At 34.9% G+C, this 25,199-nt stretch overlaps 1 protein-coding gene across 1 annotated transcript in view; it reads left to right on the top strand.

The window, feature by feature from the left end:
• The window catches only part of SPMIP7 (sperm microtubule inner protein 7), a 53,959-nt gene that overhangs the window by 15,187 nt on the left and 13,573 nt on the right, over nt 1–25,199 (top strand). The window contains exons 3-7 of the mRNA XM_003364785.5: nt 8,402–8,478; nt 13,759–13,897; nt 14,406–14,473; nt 19,635–19,676; nt 21,071–21,178. Of these exons, the coding sequence (XP_003364833.2) occupies nt 8,402–8,478; nt 13,759–13,897; nt 14,406–14,473; nt 19,635–19,676; nt 21,071–21,178 (434 nt within the window). The remainder of the gene's footprint in view (nt 1–8,401; nt 8,479–13,758; nt 13,898–14,405; nt 14,474–19,634; nt 19,677–21,070; nt 21,179–25,199) is intronic.

Genomic DNA, 25,199 nt, shown 5'->3' on the forward strand with positions numbered 1-25,199 from the left:
AGTGGTTAAAATGGACAATAGGCAAAGAAGAGACAATATACATGTAACTGGAGTCCCTGAAGAAAAACTAAATGATAGAACAAAAATATAGGTTAAACCATAGTTTCTCAACCTTGACACAATTGGCATTTGGGGCTGGATAATTGTTTGTTGTGGGGAACATTTTCTGCAACATAGGATGATTAGCAGCATCCCTGGCTTCTACTCACTAGATGCCAGTAGCATCCTTCCTGGTGAATGAAAATCCCTTCCCAAAAAGCTAGAAAATGAACAGCTAAGTAAACCAAAAGAAAGCACTAAAAGAGAAATTAAAAAGAAAACAGAAGAAATTTATGAAGTAGCGGAGATAAAGTAACAGGCACTCAATTTACTTCATGCCTTGAACAAATAGAAAACTATAGAAATTGTAAGAAATAATGGTTTCCAGACAACGGACAAAGACAGTGAAGTATTAGGGTCAATAAGGAAGAAAAAATAAGAATGTGAACTCTGCAATTACACCAGTTTATTAACTGGAGGCAGTTTCTAAACCACAGTCCAGAAAAGGGAAATCTGTACATAGCTTTACATTCTTATGGAGTTGAGGAGACAGAGATTGGAGCTCTGGGAGGCCAGGGTATCCAGAATTTGCAGAGTAGGATAGCAGAGAGGAGGGAGCTACAGAGAGAGGGCTTTGGAGATCTGGGGAAGAGAATGTTCAAGTCATGAGCACTGATCTGTGCATCCATAAGAAGAAACTACTGGAGCTGAGGAAAGACCTCTCGTAGAGGACTGGAATGATCATTCTCTGAAGCTCAAACAGGGCAGGGAATGGTTTATATCCTCACAAAGTAGAATGAAGAAACTTTGTCCTACAAGGGGCATCAGGCAGACTCTTCAGAAGGATATCACCTTTGCATCAGGCTTAATTGACCCTATTCTAAAGGTTCCTCTGGATTTGCTCGAACAAAGGTTAAAAGCAATGCTCAAAAGCACCCAACTGATTTCAATTACTTAACTTTGTGCTGGAACAAAATCTAACACTAGTTAAGAATAAAACAAGTTCTAGCAACCAACAACTTAAAATCCAAAATAGATACTCAATAAGAAATTAATTGTCATGCAAAGTAGTAGGAAAATATTACTTATAGTCAGGAGAAAAAATAAATCAAATAATACCAGACCCAGATATGCAATGTATTTTGAGGTTACAGCATATGTCGAAGTAAATTGTATAACAACAGCACTAGGGACATCAGGATGAAAATGGGTATATGCCGTTGTAATCTTTTACACTATTTGTGAGATAGTATAATATTATACTGTAAGCCTTAGAATGAAAGACATATATTGTAAATCCTAGAGTGACAGTAATAACAGCAATAAATAAATAAATAAATAAATAAATAAAGCACAGGTCATAAGCTAATAGAGATAAAATGAAATTTTGAAAAGAAAATACCTAAACTAATACACAAAAAGGTAACACAAAAGGAAAAAGAGCAGATAAAACAAACAGTAAATAAAGCTAGATTTAAACCAAAGTATGTCAATTGTTATATTAAATCTAACTTAATGTAATTAAATTAAAAGGCAGAAATTTTTATGTTGGATAAAATAACGATACCCCCCTCCCATATGCTGACTGCCAGAAAACCATGTTAAATATAGATAGAGTGGGAAAATATATACCATGCAAATACCAGTTAAGGAAACAGAAGTAGCAGCAATAATATCCAACAGGGGAGATTTTAGAACAGGGAACTCTACCAGATATTTCATAATGATAAAGGGGGTCAATTTACAAAATGTATATGCATCTAATAACAGAACTCAAATGCATGAAGCAAAAACCAATGAAACCGAAAAGCAGACCCACCATTACTATTGGAGATTTAAAAACTCCATTCTTAGTAAATGACAGAAAAGACAGACAGAAAAAAGTGGAGTTATAGAAGATATGAAAAACACTATCCACTAACTTGACCTACTTGATATAGTCCACACGACAACAGCAGAATAGAAATTTTTTCAGGTTCACACAAAACGTTCACCAAGATAAATTATATTCTGGGACATAACACAAGTCAAAAGAAATAAAAAGAATTTAAAGCATTCAAAGAGTATCTCTGATTACAACTGAATTAAACTAGAAATCAATAATGAGAGATATCAGGCAAAGACTGAAGACACAAGCACACATGTTTAGGATCTAGCAATATAGCAAATGGCTAATTACATCATGATAAAGTTGAGTTTATTCTAGAAATGTAAGATTTGCTTAACTTTAGAAAATCAGTGAGCATAATTAACTGCATCAACTGACAAAAGTAGAAAAGTCATATACTCACCTCAACACAGGGAAAAATAAGTTTGATAAAAAGAATTGAAAATTATCCTCAAATTAACAGTAGATATCTAAGAAAAGTTCAATCAAACTTAATATTGAATAGTAAAATTTTGGAGCATTCCCTTTGTAATCCATATCAAGCAAGAATGTCTTCTTTTACCTGGTCTACACAGTATTGCACCAGAGTTCCTGGCCATCTCAATCAAGCAAACATATTCAAAAACAGTAGAAAAATTAGAAAGGACTAAACAAAGCTATTATTCTTGATAATATGATTATGTATGTTAATAATCCAAATAAATCTGCAGTAAAATCACTAAAATTAAAAAAATTTATGAGGCCAGCCTGGTGGCACAGCAGTTGAGTTCCCACATTCTGCTTTAGGGGCCCGGGGTTCGCCGGGTACAGACCTACACACTGCTTGTCAAGCCATGCTGTGGCAGGCGTCCCACATATAAAGTAGAGGAAGATGAGCACGGATGTTAACTCAGGGCCAGTCTTCCTCAGCAAAAAGAGGAGGATTGGCAGCAGATGTTACCTCAGGGCTAATCTTTCTCAAAGAAAATGCAAAAACAATTTAATAAGGTTGCTAGAAATAAACATTATTGTAAATCCATAAATAAATTCGTACATAAATTCTTAGATAAATTCAATTGTATGCTAAATATCAGTAAGAGAAAATTTTTTTTAAAGTTTAAACTATCATTTAAAATTGCATCACAAAGATCAATTATTGAGTAATAAATCTAACAAAACTATTTGGGAACACTGTGGGAAAACTAATAAATGTACTAAGAGAAAAAAACATCTACGAAGATAGAGACATGTACTATTATCCGGATTGGAACGCTCAATATTTAAAAGTGTTTAGACCTTCCTAAGTTAATTTATAGTTTCAATCCAATTCCAATCAATATCCTAGGTGTATTTTTGCAGAATTTGAAAGTTCTTTTTAAAATGGATACAGAAAGCAAAGAATCAGAAATAACCACGATTATTCTTAGGAAGAGGGAAAAATTCAATACTCATTTATGATCAAAACTCTAAGAAAATTAGATTTAGAGGGAACTTCCTCAACTTGATATAGAGCATCTATTGCCTAGGGCTCAAATAATAGTACTTAATGATAAAAGACTGAATGCTTTTTCTCTAATATCAGGAACAAGACAAAAATGCCTGCTCTTATCACTTTTATTTTCCGTTTAATGGAGGAGAAAGCTATTGCAGAAAGATAAGAAAAAGAAAAAGAAATCACAAATATTGGAAAGGAAGAAGTAAATCCTTCTCTGTATAGATATGACATGATGATATTTATAAAGAATCCTAAGAAATCTACAAAGCAATTACTAGAAGTAATACTTGAATTTGTCAAAGGCATATGTTTATCGTTAATATACAAAATCAATTGTATTTTTACATAGAAGCAAACAATTTGAAAGTGAAATTTTAGAAGATTCCATTTACAATAGTGCCCCAAACCACAAAGGATTTAATGAAACACATGCATATATTCTTCACTAAAAACTGTAGTACATGACTGGGTGAAATGAATTAAAGAAGACGTAAATAAATGGAAAGCAAGCCAGGTTCATGGACTGGAAGACTTATTCTTGTTAATAAGTTAATGCTTCCCCAATTGATCAATGGATTCAATGCAAACCCTATCAAAATCCTGGGAGGCTCTTTGGTAGAAATTTATAAGCTGATTATAAAATCTATAAAGAATGCGAAACCTAAAATGGCTGAAACAATTTTGAATAAAAAGAATAAAGTTGGAGTATTTTTGCTGCTAGATTTCGTCTTAGTATAAAGTTACCAGAATCAGTGGCAATTGGTAAAATGATCCACATACACATGAAGGGAACATAATAGAGTCCAGAAATTGAGCCATCTATACATTGCCATTTGATTCTTTAAAAATGTTCCAAGGCGTTTCAATGAAGAGAGTCTTTCAACAAATTATTGAAACATCTGGATATCCTTATGGGAAAAAATTAAGTTTTACTACATTAACGTATACAAAAAAGTAACTTGAAGTGGATAAGAAGCCTGAATATGAAATTAAGATTATAAAACTTTTTGCAATAGTTAGATTTTCAAAAGAGATCTTTCAGAAAATGAAACAGCAAGCCACAGAATGGGGAAAATATTCACAATTAAGGATCTGAAAAAGGACTTCTATCTAGAAGGTATAAAGATATCTTAAAATCCATAATAACAAGACAAACGATCCAAATGAAAGATGGCTGAAAGATCTGAACGGACACTTCACAAGAAATTATAAGAAAGGCTAATAAACACATGAAAAGATGCTCAACATGCTGAGTCATTAGTGAAATACAATTTACAATAAAACCTATCCTCATGATGGCTAAAATTAAAAAGACTGGAAATTCCATGTTTTGGCAAGTATACAGAACACTGGAGTTCTCACACACTGCTTATGGGAATGCGAAATGGTACTACTACTTTGGAAACTCTTTAGCACTTTTTTAAATGTTCAATACATACCCATCAAGTGACCCAGCCATTGCACTCCTAGATGTTTACCCAAGACAAATTTAAATATATATCCACACAAGGACTTGGACATAAATGTCCAAAGCACCTGTATTCATAATAGCCAAAAAGTGGAAACAAACTAAACGTTCACGTGCATGTGAAAGTATGAACAAATTGTGGCATAACCGTACAATGGAATAGTACTCAGCAATAAAAAAGACCAAACTATTGATACATGCAACATGATAAATGAATTCAAAATCAATATACTGAATGAAAGTAGCCAGAAACAAAATATCACATACCAATTGATTCTATTCAAATAAAATTTTGAAAATGCAAACCTATATCAAATGACAAAACATAGGCCACTTGTTGCCCTGGCCTGGGAGCAGAGAAAGATGTGCATGGCTAAGGGGCATGAGAAATGTTTAGCAAAATATAAATGCTTTGAATCTTGTCTGTTGTGTTGGTTTCATGGGTGTACACAACTGTAAAATCTCATCAAATTGTATGCTTTAATGGATTCAATTCATTGCAAGTATATTAAACTTAAATACCTTTTATTCTTTAAAAATTAAGTGATATTATAAACCATTTTATGCCAATGAAGTTAACTCAGATAAAATGAACAAATTCCTTGAAAACGCATCTTACCAAAACTGACACAAAAAGAAAACCTGAACAGCCATATATCTATTAAAATAGTTTAATTGACTATCAAAACATTTTCGACAGAAAAAACTCCAGGCCTAGATAGTTTTACTGATGAATAAGATCAGATATTGAAGGAAGAAATAATATCATCTTACCCAAATAATATATTTCAGGACAAAAGAACCCTGTCATCAAAATATGAAAAAGGCACCACAATAAAAAATTACAGTCTAATATGTCTATGAAGAGACAACAATTCTTAGAAAAATTTTACTAACTTGAATTTGGTAATATTTAAAAAGGATAATACGTTATGACTAGTGGGGATTATTCCAGGATTGCAAGATTGGTTTAGCATTCAAAATCAAAGAAGATAATTGACTACATATGTTCTCAAACCACCACAGAGTTAAATTAAAAATAAATAGCCAAAAAACGTCTAGGAAAACCTCAAATATTTTTAAATTAAACACCACACTTCTAGATAAACTATGAGTCAAAGAAGAAATCACAAGAGAAATTAGAAAATGTTTTAAACTGAATGATGATGAAAATAGAACATATTGAATTTTGTACAATGCTGTTAAAACTCTGCTTAGAAGAAAAAACTTAGACTTTTGTGTGTATATTAGAAAACAAGAAAAGTCTAAAATTAATGATATAAGTTTCAATCTTAAGAAACTAGAAAAGTGATTAAATTAAACCGAAGATACAAAAGAAGATTAAAAAGATAAGAATTGGGGCGGGATTGGTGGCACAGTGGTTAAGTTCTCAAGTTCTGCTTCAGCGGCCAGGGGTTCTCTGGTTCGGATCCCAGGTGCTGACATAGCACCACTTGGCAAGCCATGCTGTGGTAGGCATCCCACATATAAAGTGGAGGAAGATGGGCATAGATGTTAGCTCAGGGCCAGTCTTCCTAAGCAAAAAGAGGAGGATTGGCAGCAGATGTTACCTCAGGGCTAATCTTCCTCAAAAAAAAAAAAAAAAAAAGGTAAGAGTAGAAATCAATGAAAAAGAGAATAGACACAAAAGAGAATTTTAAAAGCCAAAAGTTGTTTCTTTGAAAAGATCAACAAAAGTGATAGAACTCATTAATATTATCAAGAAAAATAGAATACATATTTCCAATGTAAGAAATTAAAGAGGGGTTATTACTACAGATCTTAAAAGAAAAATAAGGAAATATTACAAACTACTATATGTCAGTTAATTAGATATTTTAGATTAAATTAAGAATTCCTTTAAAAATACAAATTACTAAAATTGATACTAAATGAAATAGAATTTATAAGTGCCCTATATATATTAAAGACATTTTATTTCTATTATAAAAAATCTTCCCACACTGAAAACTTCAGGATCAGACGGTTTCACTGCTGAATTTTATCAAGCATTCTAGGCAGATATCACACCAATCTTATGTAAGTTATTTCCGAAAATAGAGGAAGAAACACTTCCCAACTAGCTTTAGGAATATAATTTAACCCAATATACCAAAACCAGACAAAAATATATAAAAAAAGAAGAAATTGCAGATTAATATTTCTCATGTACAGAAACATAAAAATTGTTGTGAAGTATTAGCAAACCAAGAACAGTAATTTATAAAAAGGACGATATACGATGATCATGTGAGGTTTATCTCAGGACTGCAAATATTACTTTAATATTCAAAAATCAATCAATACCTTTCATCGTACTAACAAAATACAGGAAAAAACCATTTCTTTATTTTACTAGCTGTAGCTTTGATGAAATTTTAAAAAATACAATGAGCAGGTTTAAATAGAGGCTAGAAAAAGGTGAAGAAGGAAAAATAAGAAAGTTGATAGAGGTAGAATGGAACTGTAGATAGGGAAGTTAAAGGCCAAGGGACAAAAAGTTGAGACTTGGAGGATAGAATGAGAAAGTCCAATATTTGTCTAATAGGAACTTCTGAAGAAGAGAATAAAGAGAACACTGACAATAAAGACATAAAAATGGAGAATTGTCCAAATTGGTGAAAAGTCATGAATTCTCAGACTGAAGAAGCATAACAAGTCCTAAGGCAGATGAACAAAAACATATCCTCTCCTAAATAAATTATACTGAAACTGTAGGAAAACCAAGACGAATATCCTAAATACAACCAGAGAGGGTAGAGTCACAGAATTCTTGCCAGCCCTTCATCTCGGCATGCTTTCTAGAGCAAAACTACCGTCCAGAAGTCAATGAGATAAATAATCCTAACCATTAAACTACAATTCTAAACCCAGTTAGAACAATTATTCAAAAGTGAGGATGAATTAAAAAACAGAACTAGAAGGTCACATCCATGAAAGAAATCTTGAAAGTTGAACTTCAAGAAAAAAAGAATAGAAACAAGATCCCAGGAGGGGAAAAAATTCAAGCAAGATACAAGAAGCAAAAGTAGGCAAAGAATTCGTAAAGTATCATGGAAAATCTAAATAAATAATAACCATTACAGACAGCAATAACATTGGTTATAATAGTAATTAATTAATTTTAATATAATAAGATGAAATATAGGGAGAGGGAAGTATTTCAGAGCTAATGTCCTTGTATTATCAGAAGACAAGACAGACAAGACCTTCAAAACTGTTTTAATGGCATGGTGCTAAAAACTAATTATTTGCATATATATAAAATTCAAGGGCTTTCTTATAAAAATCTGACTTTCCATTAACTTTAATATACATTTCGTAAATTTTAATTTAATCACTAGGAGACTATACAGAGAATGTAAATTTCCTAGACAATAGAGGAAAGTAGGGAAGCATTAAATCTAGTTGTTCCGAGAGGTGTTATGAAAGGGAAAGAATGAAGAGGAAGAAAGAAAGCATGGTGAATAGAACACATTAGCAATTCCCATTCATACCTGATCTCTTTTAATTTATTATTCATGCCTTCCAGGATGATGGAGAAGCACTTTCACAACCAACCAAGAAATACAACGCAAAGGACTCATTTTATAAGTCCTCTACCCAAAAGTAAGCATTTTTTCCCAATACAATTTTGATTTTAAAATATATTTCTTTTATCTTTAATGACACATGCCCTTTGTGTCTACGATATCCTGGATTTTATGAGTAATTCAGAGAACATCAAATGCAGATATTTACTTATTCACGTTTATTGCTAAAATAAACAGGTCTAGGAAAAGTCTTAGAGAAAACCTATGTTTAATGGAAGAATAAAACCAAAACAGAAAGGAAATGGTCAGAGAGAGAGGAGGAGATGAGGATAGAGCCATAAAAAATGAGAGTGGAGAAAACTGGAAGGAGGAAGACTTGTTTACTGGGTCAGAAAATAGAGCACCTATCATGTTTCTATGCCCCAGGCTATGGGATTCATCAGTGAATAAAGCAGCAGACAGGTCTCTCCTCTCAAAGAGCTCTTGTTCTAAAGGAAGATGGACAATAAGGGCAACAAACGTATTAAGAAAGTAAATAGATGGTATCTTGGAAGGTGATGAGTCCAAGAAAAAATAGAGAAAAAGCGGAACAGGATAAGATCAGGAGTGTCCTGTGTGGGGGGTAATTAATAGGCCTCAGTAATAAATAGGAGGTCTGGGTAGGCCTCCCTGAGTGATGAGACTTGAGCAGAAACTCAGACAAGGTGGAGGAGTGACGTGCAGATACCTGGAGTGACTATTTTTCAAGCAGAGGGAATATAGAGTGAAAGTCCTATGTCAGAAGTGTGCTTGAGGTGTGGCGAAAAAACAAAGGTGGGGTGCTTGGAACAGAGTAAAAGGGGGAAGTAGGAGAAGAAGAGGTGGTCAGAAAGTGCAGGGAGTGCTGGGGAACCAGATCTAGGGGGCACTTTAAGCAATTGTAAATACCAGGGCTTTTACTCTGAGTGCTCAAAGTGGCTAGATCAGATGTGTATATCAAAGCAAAAATGGTGGCTGCTGTGCCCAAAGTGGATGGATGAGGGGAGCAGCCTGGAGACCACTTAGGAGGTTACTACTGTCATCTAGGTCAGAGATAAGGGTGGCTTGAGGAGGATGGTAGGAAGCTGGGGGCAGTGGTTGTTTTCTGGATGTATTTCACAGGTAGAGCCAACACAATTTCCAGATTGGAGGTAATGGCTCTGAAAGAAAGAGGAGTCAAGAATGATTCCAAGGCTTTCGGCTCTGCAGCTGGGTGGACTGAACTTGCCTTTACTTCACACGATGAAAGCAGGTGGAGGTTTGGAGCGAAAGATCAGACGTCAGTTTTAGATATGCCGAATAGAAAGATGTTCACTAGACATCCAAGCGAATATGTCAAAAGGCCATTGGGCATATGGATCTGGAGCCTGGGAGAGTGGTCTGGGCTAGAGAAATAAGGCTGGTCTTATGGCTTATAGACAGGTGCTTAAACACAGCTCTGGATAGAGCACCAAAGGAGAAGTGTAGTGAGAGCAGTAAGGAGCTTGAGTCCTGGCATCTCTACATTAAGAAAGAGGAAAATAGAGGAAGTACCAGCAAAAGACTGAGAAGAAGCAACCAATAGGGGAGGAGGACAATAAAGAGGTTCTAATGCCTGGAAGGCAAATTAAGAAAGTGTTTCAGAGAGGGCCATGTGATGAACAGTTTTCCACCATGCAAATGGGTCAAGTTAGATGAGGCCCTAGAATGTATGCTTGTAATGATCAGAGATTTAGAAATAAGCTGAGTGGCAGACAGTGGAGACTTGAGTGGACAGGGAGAGGCAGCAATGAGAATAAAGACATAACAGTATGTATGTGCTGCAAAGAGCTTCATACCTGCCCGCTATCCTCCTTTCCTCTTGTATGCTGAACATGGCAGACAGACCACATTTTGACTTCATTTTTTTCCGTTCATATTGAAGGCACACCCGTCACCAAATACAGTTTCATGAAATACACATATGAATAGATATTATCTTAGAAGTTTTATAAAGAAATATAGGAGAAATGTGTGATCAAAATCAGAAGTCATGCTGTTTTTGGTTTTTTTCTCTGCAACTCTTGTTAGCAGAAGAAAAAAGCATCTGGATATTTGTCGACCAAAATGATGCCAATTTGTAAATTAAAATGTCATCCAGTGGACCTTTTTCTTATATGCTTTTTGTATGAGACATGTTCTATGAAATATCTTTCCATTGATTAAGCTTTTGTTTTGTCATCTTTATTTAGTTGGCATGAAGTTAAAAATTAAGGCATTTAAAAAAATTTTACTGCATGCCTATTTTGTGGCTGGGATGGGGGAGGAGACAAACTCAGTTTGAACATATACTTGTAAATTTTAATCCAAAATTATATAATTTTTCCTGTAAACAATATTAATTTAAAATTAGGGAGTGTTTTTTTTTTAGCCTATATTTCAGTCTAGAGGAAAGGATAATGAGTAAACCAAATTGCTTTATTTTATTTTATTATTTTTTAAAATTTTTAATTTTTTAATTGCAGTAACATTGCATTACAACATTATATAGCTTTCAGCTGTACATCATAATATATTTCAAATTCTGTGTAGATTACATCATGTTAACCACCCAAAAACTAATTATAGTCCATCCCCTCACATGTGTGCCTAATTACACCTTTTGCCCTCCCCCGGCCCCACTTCCCCTCTTGTAACCACCAATCCAATCTCCCTTGCTACGTGTTTGTCGTTGTTTTTATCTTCTACTTATGAGTGAGATCATACGGTGTTTGACTTTCTCCCTCTGACTAATTTCACTCACTTTGTTAAAAGGATTATCATGTTGCATTACTGAAGTTAGGACCTCTTGTATTGAATCATTTGTCTAAATGACAAATGTATTACAAATCTACATGGTAAATTTGTGGCACATGGCAACATCATGTGCATATCATCCCATTGTAAAGCAACATCAAAAAATATGGAAACAGTTATTTTTAGACTGTTCTTTTTGTTTTTGGGTGTGTGTGTGCGCGTGTGTGTGTGTGCTGTTGCTTGTCAATAACAGCTTTTTGTTTTCCTCAAGGAAGAGTGTTGCTCGTTTGTGAGCTTTCATTAACTCAAAATGAAATGGTTGAAAACATTTATCCCATTAGAATAGGCTGAATCTTTTTAATGACTTATTAAAAAACAAACAAAACAAAACTCTGGCTTTCGAGATGACTATACTAATTTACATTCTTCACCAAGCTATAGCGCTTTAAAGATACTATTTAAAAAGCAAACTAGAGTTGGTTTACATTAAAAAAAAATAAATATATGATATGGAAGTGGATTTCAGAGTCTTAGAACAAATTGAGAAAAGAACACTGAATAAGACATCAGCAGTCTTAGATACCAATTGTAAGGCCCCAAATATGTCTAACTGCTGATCATGGGACTCTGGCATCCTCTAAGCTTTTTGGCCCTCAATTTTCCCACCTTAAAAATGAAGGATTATAACTATAACTCTAATTTCCTCTCTGGCTTTTGAGTTCATTCTATCTTGTATTATTATTTTGATTTCTATCAAAAAAAATTTCCAGTGGTCATCTTAGAAACAGTTAATGTTTTGGCTAAATTCATGGTACTTTAATCAGAATATAGGAGTTTATTTTACAAAACTAAGTATTAAATCATACTATTTAATAGTCTCTTTTAAAAAATATAATACAAAATTTTTCTTAGGGAAAAAACTTGTATAACTTCTATGGAAAATTCCATAAAACATTCATGAAATATATCAGAGGCTCAAACAGTGATGTATTTTTCAAGCTTTAATTCAACTCACAGATTAATTCCTTAGTACAATACCAATCAGATATTATGTCAGAAAAATGCACCATTTAAGTTTTTGCTACAATTAAAAATATTTTGTAAGAATTAGCTTTTCCTTAGGACACAGTAATTTTAGAACGAGTGAGTTCAAAATGTATACACAACAAAGAACACACTATGGAACCTTAACTGCGCTCTTTAACTTCACCAAGATTATTTTATCGAATCCTTACAACATTCCTGTGCTGTAAATATAGTTCTTATTTTATTCTTTATTTACTCTGTTATCTCAAGCCCCTAGCACAGTGCTTGACACATAGTAATTTCTAAATAAACATTTGTTGAGGAAATGGGGCTCACTGGTAATTCTTTGTTTGCAGACTGACTTTGACCAACAGTGGGATTATTTGAAAGATAGGATTAACTCACAGAATGGAAAAACCAACCTTAACACCAAGTTTAGACAGGGCAGGAGCGGAATCTGGCATCTGGGCAGCAGGAGCACAGGCCATCTATCCATCTATCAGAACACAGTCACTGGAATGAGGGCTATTTGTTTTTCATTCAGGATCAAGCTAGGGTCTATTTCATTGCACCTACCATATATGTCTGTCAAAAAGAACAGCAGGTTCCAAAATTCCAAATACAAGATGATACCTTTAGATCCAAATCTTTGTGTATATACAATTTTTATTGCACTTACTAAGATAGCTGGAGTCCTTGTACCATGCTCAAGATTTTTATAATTTGTGTGCATTGGTGTGGAACAACGGGAATGCTGCTGACTCTTCAGAGGCAAAATAACAGATCTGAGTCCTGACCTCGACCATCAGTAGCTAAATGACCTTAAGCAAACAAATTCAATTCTCTAAGACATAGTTTATTTATTTGTAAATTAATAGTTTTCCTGCCTTGCTGCAAAGGTCAAATGAATGTTTTTGGAAGCTGTAAGATGTACGTAAGTATATGCATTAGCCTTCTACTACTATGTAACAGATCACCACAAATTTAGCGGCTTTAAACCACACCCGTTTATTATCTCACAGTTCTGTAGCTCAAAAGTCCAGGCATGTCCCAAGTGGATTCAATGCTCGAGGTTTCTCAGGCTGGAATCAAGGTGTGAGCTGAGGCTGGGTCCTCATCTTCTGAGATCATTTGTATTGTTGGCAGAATTCAGTTGCTTGCAGCTATAGGGTTCATGCGATTTGTTTCTTTAAGGACAGTTGAAGAGCATCTGCTGCTGTTTTTGTCTCTTTTGAGGGCTCACCTGTTAGGTCAGACTCATGATAATCTGCCTTTTGATTAATTCAAATTCAGCTGATTAGGGACCTTAATTGCATGTGCACAAGCCCTTTTGCCATATAAAGTTACCACATAAAGTGTCACTGGAGTGATATCCTGTCATATTCATTTGCTCTGCTCACACCTGAGGGGAGGTGGATGAGTATAGTATGTACACTAGGAGGCAGAAATCTTGGGAGATATCTTAGAATTCTGCCTACCATAGTATAGAATAATGTTATGGACGATACTAATCGAATATGGATTTTTCATGAAATGTCATTATTTAATAATTTCATAGAGCTTATGAAGTTGTTCCTTGGGACAACATGCTCCCACCAAAACTCGATCCAGAAGAAACAACAGTGGAAAAAGCTGCTGACCCTGTCTCACAGTGTTTTACACTGAAAAGATACAAAAGAACACCAGCGATAACTCAGGTCAGTGAACATCCCTGGGCAACAATGGATTCGTTACTGCACTAAACTCAAAAACTTTAAGTCACAATAATACTTATTTGTTAAAAATTATGCAGAGAACAAGTAAATATATACATTTATGAATTGAAAGTGCTTTAATCATAAAAGTCATCCATAACCCCAAAGTGAGCACAGTCTCTGGGAAGAAAACCAAAATCAGGCCTTTCATAAGGGCTTCAATTCGACAGAAGTGGGTAATGAGTCAGATTCCAGCTATGGAAAACAGACTGAAACTGAAGGTCTGAGAGCAGAGCAGAGACCAGGAGTGGCTCTGGAGCAAACCCCTGCGTTGCTAAGGGTGCCAGGGGAGCGCTTTTCTTTGGGATCCTGGGGCTTGCCTATGATGCAGAAAGGACCATTAAGAGGACTAGAGTTCATACGCTATAAAATACAGTAATTGCAACTTATACACTAGAAATTATAGTGACATTCATTAAATATCTGTCATTCGTTTTGATGATGATTTTAGATGGTTGGTGGACTCTGGGACAGATTTCAAACAAGATCTTTCTTGGTACCAGTCAAGCCAGTTAATTTGTAAGTTTTATCTCCTAATGTTCTCATCACCAGATTTTCTCACTATCACATATTTACCATTAAGAATCTGATGCTCTAGGGGCCGGCTCTGTGGCCGAGTTGTTAAGTTTGCGTGCTCCACTGCTGCAGCCCAGGGTTCGGATCCTGGGCGCGGACATGGCACCGCTGGTCAGGCTACGTTGAGGCGGCGTCCCACATCCCACAACTAGAAGGACCTGCAACTAATATATACAACTGTGTACAGAGGGGGTTTGGGGAGATAAAGCAGAAAAACAAAAAAAAAGATTGGCAACAGTTGTTAGCCCAGGTGCCAATCTTAAAAAAATAAAAAAAGAATCTGATGCTCTAGCCCATGGGTTGGAGAGAGAGGTGAGGGGCATATCCTCTCAGAACATTCCAGAGGCCCTTAGACTTGCCTCCCTCTGATTGGAAAGAGAACTCAAATCCCAGTTCAATTCCTCGCTGTTGCCCATTTTCTCATTTCCTCTTAACCCTCCTCCTTAAAATTTAGACTGTTAGATATGCCATAACCATTTAAAAATAAGGACTGCTTCATAAATAATTTGATAAGAGTTATAATGTTGCAAAATTCATGGAGTTCAAGGTATTATCAATTATTTTCTATCAACTTTTGCATCATATAGTTATTTTGTGTTCTATTAATGCTAGAAGCTATGGCTTTCTTACTAATCCTTCCATTTGTGTAATTTTGTTCATTTAGCATTAAAAACTTAGTGTTTCTGCCTTTAAAAATGTTGCTATTTTGTCTCTTTATTTTTGTTTTTACTACAGTCTACAATCCAGGTCGTCATGTCTGTTTCAGTTTTTTAAATTTATTTTTAGATATTTCATACATATAAAATGTACAAATAAGAATATGATATAATCTGTGTATCTACTTCCCAACTTTAGAAATAAAGCATTACCAACACAATGGAAGCCCTTATGCACTTCTCTCTAAGCACATGCACTTTCCTCATGGATCACCATTGTTCCAGATTTGATGTTTCACACTTTCATGCATCCCTTTAATCCCTAAAAACATATGTGTTATTCTTAACCAAGGCATGGTATTCTGTTCCATGTTTATAAACTCAATATAACTGGTATCATACATTTATTTATTTAACTTAACATTTTTGTTCAGTGTTGTGCTTGTGAGATTCATACCTATTGGCATCTGTATCTCTAGGTTTTAATTTTCCCTGCTGTATAGTCTTCCATTGAATGGACATACCACCATTTATTCATGCAATGACATAATTTAATTTTTCCTGATTTTTATTGCAGTTGGAAACAATGCCCTCATGTACTCAAGTATAAAAATGTTTCTGGGGTTTACATATATATTATATATATATTTATATATTATATATTTATTATATAATTACAGATTGTATAAATATATTTATATACTATATATTGTATAAATATAATTGTGTATTTTATATTTAATAAAGATATATTTATATTTATATATATAAAAGTATATATTTATACTTATGTCTAGAATTGCTGCATCGAGGTGTGCACTAGTTTATAGTCTAAATGTTGCACATTCTTCTCCAAATGAGTTATACCAACGGACTCTCCCATCAGCAGTGCTTGAGTTCCCACTACTGCACATTGTGGCCAGCATTTGGAATTTTCAAATTTTAAAAAAATTCCAATCTTACTAGTATGAAATTGTACTTTACTATAATTTTAGCTTTACCTGATCACTAATAATCATATTTTGTGAGCTATGACTCACTTGGGTTTTCACATCTGTGACTTGCCCTTTCATATATCTTGCCTTTTTTGCATTTAAGTTGTTTTTCTTTTAGTTATTGATTATAGAAACTTATGTTTATTACTCTGGATAAAAATCCTTTGTTGATAATATGTATCAATGTATTTCCTTCTAGTCTCTGACCTTTCTATTTTAGAGTACACTTTACTGAACTGAAATTTTGAATTTAATGTACCTGAATTAATCAATATTTTCCTTCATGTCTTGCTATTTTTGTGGAGTTTTCACCAAATCTTTCCAGATCCAGAATTAATAAAGATATTCTCCTTCTTTACTTACTTTGTCCTTAAAATAGTTAAAATTTTGCTTTTCACATTTATCTCTTAAACCACTTACAATCAACTCTTACTTATGGTGTGAGCTAGGGATCCATTTTCTTGCCTTGATTAAGCAATGATCCTAGTCCAGTTTAAAGAGTAGACTTTACTAAGCAGTTTAATGAGTGATTTGCCTGTGGGTTGCAACCCATTCGTGGTGAATCACAACCTGCATTTTGCAAAAATTAAATAGAATAGAAAATAGAAGAATGAATCACATGGAACTTTAAGTAGAACTGCATATTGCGCAACAAACACTGTAGCCAATTTTGAAGAATAGTATGAGACAGACAGATAATACATAAGAAAGACACATGCTGTTCACAATGAAATTATTCCATTGTTTGCTCTCTAGAGTTTCATCTGATTATCTGGTTTGGTGACGGTTGGGTTGATCATCACCTCAATGGGAGAGATAACCTTGTACATTTAATTTTATATTTACCTAATCTCAATTAATTTCAACACAAAATGCGGGACACCTCTATCCACAGTCAGCAAAATTATTGAGAGTTTTTGATAAATTTTAGTTATGAAAAAATAGTATCAAAGACAACATTTTTTACGTCTTTGACAGCTGTACTACTTCAATAAAACCAGCAGAAATTACTCTTTAAAAAAGAATTTTTTTATTATTAGAAGAAAAAAGAATAATGAAGTGAAAATATGCAGAATCATAATCAAGTTTAAATGCTGGATCTGGAATTGGGAACAGTGACAATATTGAGAAAAATATTGAGTCTTGGCAGTAAATAGATTTTATTGAGACATATTCTAAAAATAACGTGTGAAATTTTTGATAAAAACTGTTTAAAAGATGGTTTTGACAAATTTGTAAAATGCCTCAATATAAATAATAGATTCCAATGTATAAATTGAATGGTAATAATTTAAGTAAAAGATTAAGACATTCAAAACTATAAGATTCTTGTAAACGCAGTAAACTGAAATTGTTCATAATCTCATCCAAGTATCTGTAAAAAAAAGATGTAAATTATTGATACTAACTCCTAATATTGTCAGTGCTAATGAAAAATCTTTATTAGCATCTTTTTATTTACATATCATGCAGTAAATAGTGAATAGCTCACCTAGATGATAAAATTTTTATTCCAGTATATAAAGATCCATTACATTAATTTTTTTGATGAAAAATCATCTGATGAATTAAAAGCTATATGTCTTAGTCAGTACTGCCACATCTTAGAATCTGTGAGGGTACCGCTCACCCTGGAGCTTTGCTCTATGCAAATGTTGTTCACAAGAAAACCTATCTGTGAATGTTATTACAGCTTTATTCATAATCTCCAAAGCCTAGAAACAACCAAGATATCTTCCAACAGATGAATGGAAAAACTTACATTAGATAAACATACGAGAGTACACTCATGCAATGGAATACTACTCAGCAATGAAAAAGAGCAAATGCAACACATAACATATGAGTAAATCCTAAATGCATTTTTCTTAATGAAAGCAGCCAGACCCAAAAGATCACATATTGTTTGATTCCATTTGTATGACATTCTGGAAAACGTAAAACTATAGGGATGAGAATAGATCAACAGCTGCCAAGAGTTGGGGAGGAGGAAAGGGGTAAATACAGAGTCTATGAATGGAATATTTAGAATGATGGAACTCTTCTGTATGGTTCTGTGGTGGTAACCACATGATTCTTTGCATTTGTCAACCAATAAGAATGAGCTTTACTGAATGCAAAGTAAAAAATAAAGAAGTAAATAAAAATCTACCAGAATTACGGGGGAGTCCAGGATGGAACGCAGATTGTGACAAATGAATCTGTGTTACAAATAAATGACAAGTACACTTAGGGGGATTGGGGGAAAAAAGGAGTGGCCCTAAATAAATTTGGACCTAAATAAATTTGGGAACAATATTTTGACTGAATACTGTAAGACTAAAGACAAAAAGAACTATGTATAAGCACTATACTCTAGTTGGTAAATGTGTTTCTCACAGAGAAATGACTTGGCAATTCCAAAACTTATAACATGTATAGTAGGTTTGAACCAAAAAGTAAATCTTTGGTAGATAATAGGAGGCAGATTTCATACTGTCAGAGAAGGAAATTACAATTATGTGAAAGAGAAAGGCTAATAATGAGCCCTGTGGTGCTGGATTAGATTAGGAGATATCCATGAACTCATGTATATTTTAATAAATACATAGATAGTACATACAGCAATATATAGAGGTATGTGGGTATACATGAGTTAATACACATCCATATATTCCTAGCTGTTTCCACGGAAAGGGACTAGAAACTGGGACACCCCAGCAGCCACAAGCACATCTAGCACCTAAATGGTGGTTTTTAAACCCCATTATCCAATAAAAGAAATTTTGAGATCCTTGGAGAAATGGCTGGTTCTAGGGCTAGAGCAGAGGAAAATGTACTCTAAGATCCTTGTGATCTTGTGAAAGTTACTGAAATTTGTGCCATAGGTGCTTCATTACTAGCATGGAGAGTTATATTGGATAGTCAATAAGATCCACTTAAATGTGAAAATTCTGTGTGTCTAAGAAAATGAGAGGTTCAACTTTGCCAAATATTGCATGTGTAATCACTAAAGAAATATATGGCAAAAGAAAAACCCAAGAGGAGAGGCTTTGAAGTAGAGCTAGATCAAAAGAGAGTCAACAGTGGGGGCTTGGTGGCACAGTGGTTAAGTTCACGCACTCCACTTCGGTAGGTTCGGATCTTGGGCGCAGACTTACGCACTGTTTATCAAGCCATGCTGTGGCAGGCATCTTATATATAAAATAGAGGAAGATGGGCACAGAAAAAAAGGGAATCAACAAAGACATAAGTGTCCATGAGAGTTTGGAATCAATATTTTCTGTTTTTATTTTCACTTAAAACTACATCTTTAAATCATTTCTGTTTAAAATTACAAACTTTTGCAAGCCAATTCCTATAAGATATGTCTGAAGACTTTGTCTTTATTTAACAAGAGAAATGCTATAATAATTTGATGTTTATTAAGTTAATGTCAGTAACTCAATCACTCCTATTTTCTCTTTTTCTAAGTGTGAGTCCAAGTTCTAGAAGCAAATACATTCCTCTCTATACGTAAGTAATGTTTCTTAATGTTTTAAAATTACTAGATTTAGATCTAAATTGTAGCTATTTTCAGCTCACTCATGTTTATAATTCACTTTTTTAAGACAACTCATGCTTTCTAACGGATTTCTGTTTCCTAGCACAGTGTCAGTTTAATGTTAGGACTTTCATCAAAGGTTTGTTGAAGATTTTGATAAAAGAAAAAAGGGGGAGTGGTATTCTCCTGTTTTCCCAAATTGGTTATTTTATGAAATAAAATACCTTGGATGCTACTAATATTGAGTGTAGTCAACCAGAAAGCCTTTTATACTTGATGCAGAAGATATGATGTGCTCACTGACACTGGAGTGCAGGAAACGTATCCTCTTACTTTTTAAAATTTAAATCTGGCTTTCCATGGAAGGCAAGGACGTGCATCATCCACCATTTTGGGGTCTTTTCTGCTTTAGATCAAAGAATAACCTTGTGTCTTAGTCTGCTCAAGCTGTTATAACAAAATACCACAGACTGGGTGGTTTATAAACAACAGACCTTTATTTCTCATAGTTCTGGAGTCTAGAAGTCTGAGATCTGGCTGCCAGCATGATCGGGTGAGGGCCCTCTTCTGGATCACAGAATTCTTGTTGTATCCTCACATGGTGGAAGGGGCAAGGGAGCTCTGTGGGGTCTCTTCTAGAAGAACACTAATTCCATTCATGATGGCTCCACTCTCATGGCCTAATCACCTCCCTCCTCCTAATACCGTCACCTTTGGGCATTAGGATTTCAATATACGAATTTTAGGGAACACTCAGATCATAGTACCTTGGAACAAAGTAAATCCAAGAAAATGAAGGGGTCTGGATCCTTCCACCCCCATTAGTGTTGCCTCTTCTTCTCTGCAATAGAGTTGATAAGTCTTCCTACGAGTGGAAGTGCCTCAAGGACACTCTCTGACTGATACCAACTCAGTCTTCTCTTAGGCCCCCAAAGGCACATGGCTGGTTGCCCAGGATTCCTGGACACCTGCCCAGGTTTCCATTTCCTTGGGAGCCCTCTTAGCTCTGGCAGATACCAGTATCTGTCTTGCCTCAGGCCTCCTTCCAGTCTCCAGTGAAGGAGTTGTACCAGGGTTGCAGAAACAATCTATTTCCTTGCTCAAAAACACAAATCAGTTGTTACTCTTACTCTGGACAAAACTTGAGATGACAAGAGCCTGGCAACTCTTACTCTGAAAAAGGGAAAGTCTCCTTTATTTTTTTTAAAGCAAAGTTTTTCCATCATCGTGGATTTTTTTCTTTTTGCATTTTCAGATTTTGATCTACTTTGGCAAATAAGATTTCCTTTGGAATTTAGGACACTGTTTATCTATTTCTTCTATGCTTCTTATAAACACATGTCATCTTTTCTTTTCACCCTAACAGTGGTTATGTGCAGTCTACAAACGCTGATGACATTGACAACCCCTATGGAGACATCACATCTCTAGCCAAGCCGCGGAGCTCTAAAATTCTTTATACAAACACAAGTTGGTGAGTGCCACTCATAATTATTCCTCTTACTTTATTAAGGATGAAGCATGGTGATCGGCTTTATTATAAATGGACAAATAAAAAATGGCCTGCTACTGAGCATAGCTTAAGAAGAAAGGTATCTGTTTCTTGAAAGAGCTGTAATTTGTCACAAAGGAGATTACAGTTTTGGGCACTGACTAACCTGGGCACCTTGTATTATATTATATTACATTACATTATATTATATATTATACATGTATGCACAATATATGTAACATTTTAATATTCTATGTTACATATATAATAGGTATATGTGTACAATATATTTAATATATATACAGGTATGCTTCATTTTATTGCTTCACTTTATTGTGTTTCACAGATATTGTGCTTTTTACAAATTGAAGTTTTGTGGCAACCCTGCGTCGGGCAAAGTGATGCCATTTTTCCAACAGCATTTGCTCATTTAGTGTCTCTGTGTCACATTTTGGTAATTCTCGCAATATTTCAAACTTTTTGATTATTATATATGTTATGGTGATCTGTGATCAGTGGTCTTTGATTCTACTACTGTAATTGTGTTGGGGCACCATGAAGCATGCCCATGTAAAATGGCAAACTTAATCAATAAATGTTATGTGTATTCTAACTGCTCTACCAATTGGCTGTTCCCCTGTCTCTCTCCCTCTCCTTGGGTCTCCCTATTCCCTGCGACGCAACAATATTGCAACTAGACCAATTAATAATGTGACAGTGGAATAACTGGATCATATGGTATTTCTATTTTTAATTTTTTGAGGAAACTCCATACTGTTTTCCATAGTGGCTGTACCAATTTAATTTTCCACCAGCAGTGTTTAAGGGTTCCCTTTTCTCCACATCCTCTCCAACACTTGTTTTGTTTTTTCTTTTTTTAATAATAGGCATTCTATTATTAGGTGGTGAGGTGATATCTCATTGTAGTTTTGATTTGCATTTTCCTGGTAGTTAATGATGTTGAGCATCTTTTCACGTGCCTGTTGGCCATCCACATATCTTCTTTGGAAAAATATCTCTTTAGATCCTCTGCCAATTTTTTAATTTAGTTGTTTGTGTTTTTAGTCTTGAGTTGTATGAGTTCTTTATGTATTTTGGATGTTAACCTCTTATCAGACATATGATTTGCAAACATCTCCCAGTCGGTAAGTTACCTTTTCATTTTCTTGATGTTTTTCTTAGCTGTGCAGAAGCTTTTTAGTTTGATGTAGTCCTATTTGTTTATTTTTTCTTTTATTTCCCTTGCCTGAGGAGACATATCCAGAAAGATATTGCTGAGACTGGTATCACAGAACATACTGTCTATTATAAACCAATGTTACCTCAATAAAAAATAAACAAATAAATAATCCTACAATAATCTCTAAGTTTTCAAGTGAAAGGAAGAGTTGCACGTCTCTCACTGTAAATCAAAAACTAGAAATGATTAAGCTCAGCAAAGAAGATATGTGGAAAGCTGAGATATGCTGAAAGATAGGCCTCTTATGCCAAACAGTTAGCCGGGTTGTGAAGGCAAAGGAAAAGTTCTTAAAGGAAATTAAAAGTGCTACTCCAGGGAACACATGAATGATAAGAAAGAGAAACAGGCTTATTGCTGATACAGAGAAAGTTTGAGTGTTCTAGATAGCGGATCAAACCAGCCATAGCATTCTCTTAAGCCAAAGCCTAATCCAGAGCAAACCTCTAACTCTCTTCAATTCTCTGAAGGCTGAGAGAGGTGAGGAAACTGCAGAAAAAATCTTCGAAGCCAGCAGAGGTTGATTTATAAAGTTTAAGGAAAGAAGTCATCTTCATAACACAGAAGCGCAAGGTGAAGCAGCAAGTGCTGATATCGAAGCTGTATCAAGTTATCCAGAAGATCTGGTTAAGATCACTAATGAAAGTGGCTGCACTGAACAACAGATTTCCAGTGTAGACAAAATAGCCTTATATTGCAAGAAGATGCCACCTAAAACTTTCATAGCTAAAGAAGAGAAGTCAATGCCTGGCTTCAAAGCTTCAAAGGACAGGCTCTCTTGTTAGGGGCTAAAGCAGCTAGAAACTTGAAATTGAAGCCAACTCTCATTTACCATTCCAAAAATCCCAGGGCCCTTAAGAATTATGCTAAATCTACTCTGCCTGTGCTCTATAAATGGAAAACAAAGCCTGGATGATAGCACGTGTGTTTTCAAGATGGTTTACTGAATATTTTAAGCCCACAGTTAAGAACTACAGCTCAGGAAAAAAGATTCTTTTCAAAATATTACTGCTCATTGACAATGTACCTGGTCACCCAAGAGCTCTGAAGGAGATGTACAACGAGGTTACTGTTGTTTTCATGCCTGCTAACACAACATCCATTCTGCAGTCCACGGATGAAGGAGTAATTTCGACTTTAAAGTCTTATTATTTAAGAAACACATTTCATAATGCTATAGCTGCCATAGGTAGTGATTCCTCTGGTGGATCTGGGCAAAGTAAATTGAAAACTTTCTGGAAAGGATTCACCATTCTAGATGCCATTAAAAACATTCATGGTTCATGGGAAGAGGTCAAAATATCAACATTAATAGGACTTTCAAAGAAGTTGGTTCCAATCCTCACGGATGACTTTGAGGGGCTCAAGACTTCAGTGGAGGAAGTAACTGCAGATGTGGTGGAAATAGCAAGAGAACTAGAATTAGAAGTGGAGCCTGAATATGGGACTGAATTACTGCAATCTCATGATCAAACTTGAACAGATGAGGAGTTGCTTCTTATGGATGAGCAAAGAAAGTGGTTTCTTGGGACAGAATCTACTCCTAGTGAAGATGCTGTGAAGAATGTTGAAAGACAACAAAGGATTTAGAATATGGCATAAACTTAGTTGATAAAGCAGAAGTAGAGTTTGAAAGGATTGAATCCAATTTTGAAAATTCTACTGTGGATCAAATGCTTTCAAACAACGTTGTGTGCTACAGGAAAATTGTTCATGAGAGGAACAGTCAATTGATGCAGCAAACTTCATTGTTGTCTTATTTTAAGAAATGGCTGCAGCCACCCCAAACTTTAGCAACCACCACCCTGATCAGTCAGCAGCCATCAACATTGAAGCAAGACCCTCCACCAGCAAAAAGACTATGACTCGCTGAAGGCTCAGATGATGGTTAGCACTTTTTAGTAATAAAGTGTGTTTATGCAAGCTATGTACATTTTTTAACACAATGCTATTGTACACTTAATAGACTACAGTATAATGTAAACGTAAGTTGTATGTGCACTGGGAAACAAAAAAAATTGTGTGACTCACTTTATTCTGATATTTGCTTTATTGCAGTGGTCTGTAACCAAACCCACAATATTTATGAGGTGTGCCTGCATTTGCTTTTACCAATGGGAATACTGAGGCTGAGAAATTGCTCCCCTAGGATTCACAGGACACACTGCTGGAAGTTGAAGTCCTATGCTCTTTTCCTTATGTCACTGAGATGGTAAACATCATGGATGTGATACCATCACTTTCTGTAATGACTGACAAACTTGCAGAAGATTTCATGCAAGGCCATAGTATGAATCAGGACAGCAGTTTAAATGTTAATTGATTTCTATTTTTTAAAAACATGAGACAAACAAGTTAAATTTCACATTAGCTGTTCTCAGCCCTATTCTGTTATTGGTTAAATGCAATACTATGTTCTACAATATTTTGAATTTTCTTATGTTATCTATTTATACTATCTAATTCTTTCGACTACTAGGCCAAGCTATAAAATATGCATCAAAACTAGCTTTGGTTTTAAAATATAGTTACGTAACTTATTCCACTTAAATGTCTAATTCAACTAAAAGAAAAGATAAAAGAGTACCTAAAATGGTCCAAGGTCTGTGCTAACAACTGGTAATATAAAGATAGGACAGACAAAGACTTTGCCTTCACGTTACTTAAAATTCTGAAGGGCCGGTAAGCTCTGGACACAAACAGGTGTAAGAGACAGCAGGCTGAGGCCAGGCTCCTGCAGAGTGAGCTTAGTGTTTCTGAAGAGCG

Source organism: Equus caballus, chromosome 4 (assembly GCF_041296265.1).
Source record: "Equus caballus isolate H_3958 breed thoroughbred chromosome 4, TB-T2T, whole genome shotgun sequence".
Classification (NCBI taxonomy): domain Eukaryota; kingdom Metazoa; phylum Chordata; class Mammalia; order Perissodactyla; family Equidae; genus Equus; species Equus caballus.